Here is a 6000-nt window from a genome sequence, read left to right on the forward strand (position 1 = left end):
TGGACCCCTGACTCAATTTAGTCAGTGTAGGTTTGTGTAATTGAAAATGCACACACAGAGAAATAAAGATTTTTTTTTGTCCTTGTGCCTTCATGAAACGTGGGCCAGCATGACTCTCGAGTGAGTCACTTTCACCATCCAAATCTTTATCCCTACTTTTTCCTGACTGGTTTTCAGTTTTCATAGCAATTCTTTAAATGATCACACATGTAACGTTGGGTGATAGAGAAGCGAACATTTTCAAGGTACTGTATATTCTCATAACCGAATAAACAAACTTTACTAAAAGGAAAATTGGATGATTGGAACACTGTTTGAAGTTAGAAAAATACCTTTTAAAGTTACTGTTTCTCTCCAAGTTCAAATAACGTTATTAGTCCCAAAGGGAAATTCAATATAAAAAGTCCACAGACTATACACACATTTACATACTTTATATAGACAACTGACGGAGACCACACAAGAGGGCAGGGCAAGGAGAAGCATGTACAGTTCAATGACAAAGCAAATATACACATATTAGGTTCCAAGACAAAGGATACAAGCAATAAAAACTCCCTACTCGTTCAGATGTTCAGTTCCAGAGACTACTGTGGAAGTTTAAAAGCCTGATAGCAGGGTTCACAATTTTGTTTCTAAACATATTCTAGTCTTAAATGTGGTTTCATGTGCCTCAAAATCATTTTGATGATATGATTATTCAATGCTGTAAAGGACATGTAGAGAAAATATGTTTTTTAAACTTACTGCAGCCCCTGAAAAGTGTGTTGATATTTGATACTCAATGAATGTCCGTCTCTCTTTACCTTTTTCTTTCTGTCTCTCTTTCTTTTCAGGCTGAACAGGACAACGGCCACCCCCTCCCAGCCTTTGCTGACCTCATTATCGAGATCCTGGATGAGAACAACCAGGCCCCATACTTCCAGTTTGCCACCTATCAGGGCTACGTGAGCGAGTCCTCCCCAGTGGGTACCACCATTTCAGTCAGTGCTAACCTCACTGCGCCCCTGGGAATCATTGCACTGGATAATGACATTGAGGAGGTAAAGAGAAAGCCCTTGTATGCTCACTGTTACTTTCACTTTAAACATGTCCACCCTATGCATGTGTGCATACTAAAAGAGTAACATGCCCATGACTCATTTTGCTGCTGTATTTTTTCCCCCTTTGTTGTAGCTGGCTGTTGGTGATACACCTGTAGGTAAAGGGGCTGCTTCTGGATACCATGACACACACACACACACACACACACACACACACACACACACACACACACACACACACACACACACACACACACACACACACACACACACACACACGGTGAAATAGAGGGATGTTCCGATCAAGTTTTTTGCTCCTAGTTTCCAAAATGAGGCCTTTTAATATTGAGTATTTTCTGATTCCCAGAGGGAGTAATTAAATATTCATGCTTTCCGGCATTACACAGCTGCACTGAGCAGACTAAATAGCCTAAAGTAGGGCTACAATTATATCAGTTAAGCCAGTTCAATTAATGGATTTGACTGGGTAACAGCTCTGTATTAAAACTGCATCATAGCTGTTAATGATCTATTTTTTATATGTTTTTATGAAACATCATAGGAGTGTTTCGAATGTCTTTGGAAAGAGGCATGTGGTAGTGTGGAGCTGTTGAGATAGAGCTGTTTGGACACGATTAGCCAACTTCTCTTCTTTGAACAAAATGCTGTGCTGTGAAGTGTAAATATCAGTGTGGATACCATTAATCGAAAGTGATGTCTGCTGTTTGCTTGTTAGAAAGTGATTAGCACGTGTCGAAATGGGCCAGCAATAAATGACTATAAATAAATGATCAGGATCGGTATGGCTTTAAATAGCCAATATTGATCCATTAAAAAAAAAAAAAAAAAAAAAAAAAGATATGGTCAGCTTGATTCATGCCCTGCACATTGACTCGGGACATCCCTGCTGTTGATTTATGCATCACTTTGCGGCAACAAAGTAAAAACAAGCTAAGAGCACTCAACGCTGCTGGAGACATCCGCAACATACAATTAGCAACTTGTTCAACTCTAGTTGAAGGGGGGGGGAATAAAAATGACTTTGTTTCCATTGTGTTCACAACAGTAGAAATTGCTACTTCAAAATGCCATAAATATTGAATTAAAGACTCAGCATGTCTCCAGCAATGACAGTGTGGATCTCTCAAAGTGATGCACTGACTTTAATGATAGTGTGTGTTGGGAGGGTTTTGCTGTGCTGTGTTCTCTTTCTCTGTATGCAGATTGATGTGTTTTTGTTTGCCGTGGCATCTGCAGTTGCCTGAGTCAGAACTTAAGCAATTTTCCTCTTTGAATAACAACTTTACTCTCTTTGTTTCATTAATTGATTCTTGTGTGTTTGTGTGTGTTTTGACATATTTGTTTGACACAATTACTGAACTGTCTGATTTGTCTGGGTGCAATTTGCTGTGTGCTTTACCGACACAGTGGAGAATGCCTAAAGAGATTGCCCGGAGAGATTTATTTATTTAAATGACTGAAAACACACACACACACACACACACACACACAGCTTAAACAAAATACTACTGCCTTTAGTTCATCTTTCAAAATATCCCTTTGCCCAGTCTCTGGAGGAGATTAACAAATCAGAGTGGAGTGGAAACAAAGATAAAAAAAAATCAATGAGCCAACCAGTCCTAATGTTTACCAAACTCTCTAAAGCTGACTCATTGATGGATGTGAATCGAAGGCCATTCGCAGCAATGGACCACAATGGCCTCCGGGTTTATTTGTTAACACAGTCCACCCTCAGCAGTGATGAGACATCCTTGGTAAACTGCTCTCTTTGGAAAATGTGTCCAAGCTTAAGTAGCATCTAGACCTATTAAGAGCTGGAAAAAAAACATTTATTTTTTTAAATGGTTGATTAATGTGGTTTTCTCTAAAAAAGGATTATTAATAAATGTAATGTAATTTATATTCTACCTTTCTTTCTTGAAACAATCACATCAGAAAGATATACTTTTGGGTTCCATCCTCTGCTACTTGCACTGTTGTCTGATGACAGTGGATTACTTTTCTACAAAAAACTATTTGTCAGATCAAATTGTAGTGTTAGATAGATTGACTGACTCATTCTTGGCCTCACAGCTGTGGCCTTGGGGAGAAAAAAAAATAATGTAAGAAAAGATTGAATGAAACACTCTTTTTTTATTTTGTATATCTCTCTGTTGGAAGACCAAAGACCCCATGTTGAAGATAACCCTGGACGACTACACCACAATCTTCGGCCTGACCCCCACCGGAATGATCCGCTACCTGAAGCTTCTCAAACCTGTGGACCGCGAGAAGCAGATGACCTACACTTTCTCGGTAAACCCCTTAAATTTGATAGTGTGTATACTGTATAATGTAGCTATCTGCAGTACGGTATTTAAACCCTGTGACCTGCTATCTCCTATGTAGTGTGTATTAATAGAAGTCACAGGTAAAGCTCTATACCAAGAGTCACTCGCACGATGCAAAGCTGACCTGACATTTTGAGAGCAGCATGACCTGTATCGGTGGTCAAACGTCAGTGAAGTTAAGCAGTCTGTTCCCTTCAAATTTACACATTTAGATCCAAGGGTGAACCAAAGGCACGTTACACCCATGGACATATAAAGAAAGGTTAGACCACCAGACTGTTTATCACATGCTACTCTCTACTGCTAAGATGTATAATTACTGCATTTTAAGAAAACTCCTCCATTTAGACAGAACATAAGCAAGTGATTTTTATACGGAAATGAACAATGTTTCAGTTTTACAACACCAAGGGATTGTTTAGAATTCACTTTGATAAAACAGCATAGACACACATTCCGACTGCATGACTCATGGGAGATATTATCTACACCATATGTCTATGTCTGTGTAAGCCTGTTTCTAGTTCCGAGCGTGCTCACAAGTTTTTTTAGTATTTGATTGGATTGTCTTCTCACGTAGTGCTGTTGTCGTATATAGTGTTTGTCTCTTTGCTTTTTTTTTCTGTGTTTGCAGCGGATTTCTTTATTCCCTGTACATATTGTCAAATTGATGAATGTGCTTCCTAATTTGCTGTGTTTTATTTATCCCTTTGTGGTTTCCGTTCGTTGCAATGCCGTGAACCCTGTCAGCCACCACTTGTCAGCCACCACGGATAAAGAAATGTCTTACTTATAAACTCTACTGCGAAAATAAACTTGGATAACAAGCATTTAAACCCTCATATAAAAAAAGATCATACTCCCTCAAAAGCTTGTACAAAGCTTTTTCAAAAGGGGCGGCAAAACTGCGACTGCTATTATCATGAAATGATTAGTTCTGCCATGGAATTGTACAATGATACGTTAGTTTGACATTTGAAGGGCTAGGCTTGTTCGCTTTCTTGCTGATAATTGCATGAAAATATCAATAACGCTTTTATATCTGTCAATGTGTATGAAGCTACAGCCAGCAGCTGCTTAGCTTCGCTTAGTATATAGAGAGGAAACACACATGAGAGGGGAATCAATCTTCTAATCTATCTCCCTACAAGACAACAAATAACATATGTCTTAAAATGTCAAACTATCCCTTTCGAGATACCTTTTGAAGAGTATATTCTGTTGGAGTATATTCTGTTGGAATATACTCTTATTCAATTCATGTCCACTATAGTTTTCTCTGTGGTTTTGGCTATGAGGATCTCACACGTTGGTCTAATGTGTTTATTATAAGTACTGAAAAAGCTTATAAGCTAAAGATCCATTCCAACTTTACATGTCAGTGAAAGCTGACTGTTTTCTGCAGTGGTAATTGTTCAATACCAAGCATTTTTAGATTGCCATGGCCTTCTGTATGATTTCTGTATTTGATTATGAAGTTGTTTTAGAGAATTTCTCTTGCGAATAATCAGCGGAAATAATCAGGAGGTGCTGGTTCTGAGGTGAATGAGAATGACGTGCTCAAATGATTTCATGGCCACGGATGTGAAGGCAATCGGTATGTAGTCATTGAGGCAGGATATTTTGTTAGACCTCGGCACAGGGATGTCGGTGGATTGTTTAAAACAATGGGCCACTGAACATAGGCAGAGGGGAGGGGGGGAGTTGAAAATATTGGTAAAAACAGAAACCAATTCTGTAACAAAGAGTTTGAGCACAGCTGGGCCGATGTTGGCATTTTCAGGAAAGTTTAATGATTGTCGCTATAATACCGTTTATCGACCGACATCCTGCTTTTGCTAAGCAGCTTGGGTAGACACTGAGTCAAAAGCTTTTAAAATAAATTCACTTGAACTATGACATCATTTTTACAAAATCTGCACTGACATTTTACAACCTTCCCTTGTGTCCTAATTGTACATACAAATAGTTGATTGTTAGAGTGCATGAGTCAAACAGTGAGCTTGAATCCTTAGCCTGAGGTTTCCTTTTTAAGCCCTAAAGTTGGAACAGGTCAAACTGATTTGCAACATATAGCAAATGGCATATTAAAGTAGTGTCAAACCTTATAGGTCAACACAGTTGTTGTTGCTGTAAGCCTGTTAATATAATGTTGACTAGATAACAGCACATAGGCTTTGAAGGATGTGTTTTTGCTTTTCTAAATACGAGATTATTTCAGAGATTGATATTGAGAGTAATCTTGCCTCTGCCTAAATGCTAGCGTCAAATCCATTTTATAATTACTTGGTTTTATAATTAGACGACACACAGATCCAATTTAGATAAATATCAGCCTTCGAAAGATCATTATGTTTGTTTGGTTTCTGTTATTGTTGTGACTGTGTGGGTGAGAGGATGACTGGTTTGTGTAGGTTGTTTTTTGTGCGGAGACATGTGTCAGCACCTGCACATGTGTATACGAATGGAGTGTCTATACTCTCGCTTTGGATGACTCGGTAAATCCAAATCGGCTTTCTGGAATCTCTCTCCCGGGGCGGGCTGTAAAAGAGAAGTCCTCTTTGATGAGGGACAATAACTGCCTTCGTATATGCTCTCATGTGTTT

General features: G+C 38.8%; 1 protein-coding gene across 1 annotated transcript in view; it reads left to right on the top strand.

The window, feature by feature from the left end:
* The window catches only part of LOC307257938 (protocadherin-15-like), a gene marked incomplete at its 5' end in the record, with an annotated part of 140002 nt that overhangs the window by 49385 nt on the left and 84617 nt on the right, over window positions 1–6000 (top strand). Inside the window, 2 exons of the mRNA XM_080037302.1 lie at window positions 837–1043; window positions 3225–3359. Coding sequence (XP_079893428.1) covers window positions 837–1043; window positions 3225–3359 — 342 coding nt within the window. The remainder of the gene's footprint in view (window positions 1–836; window positions 1044–3224; window positions 3360–6000) is intronic.

Source organism: Ammodytes marinus (assembly GCF_949987685.1).
Source record: "Ammodytes marinus genome assembly, chromosome: 11".
Taxonomy (NCBI): Eukaryota; Metazoa; Chordata; class Actinopteri; order Uranoscopiformes; family Ammodytidae; genus Ammodytes; species Ammodytes marinus.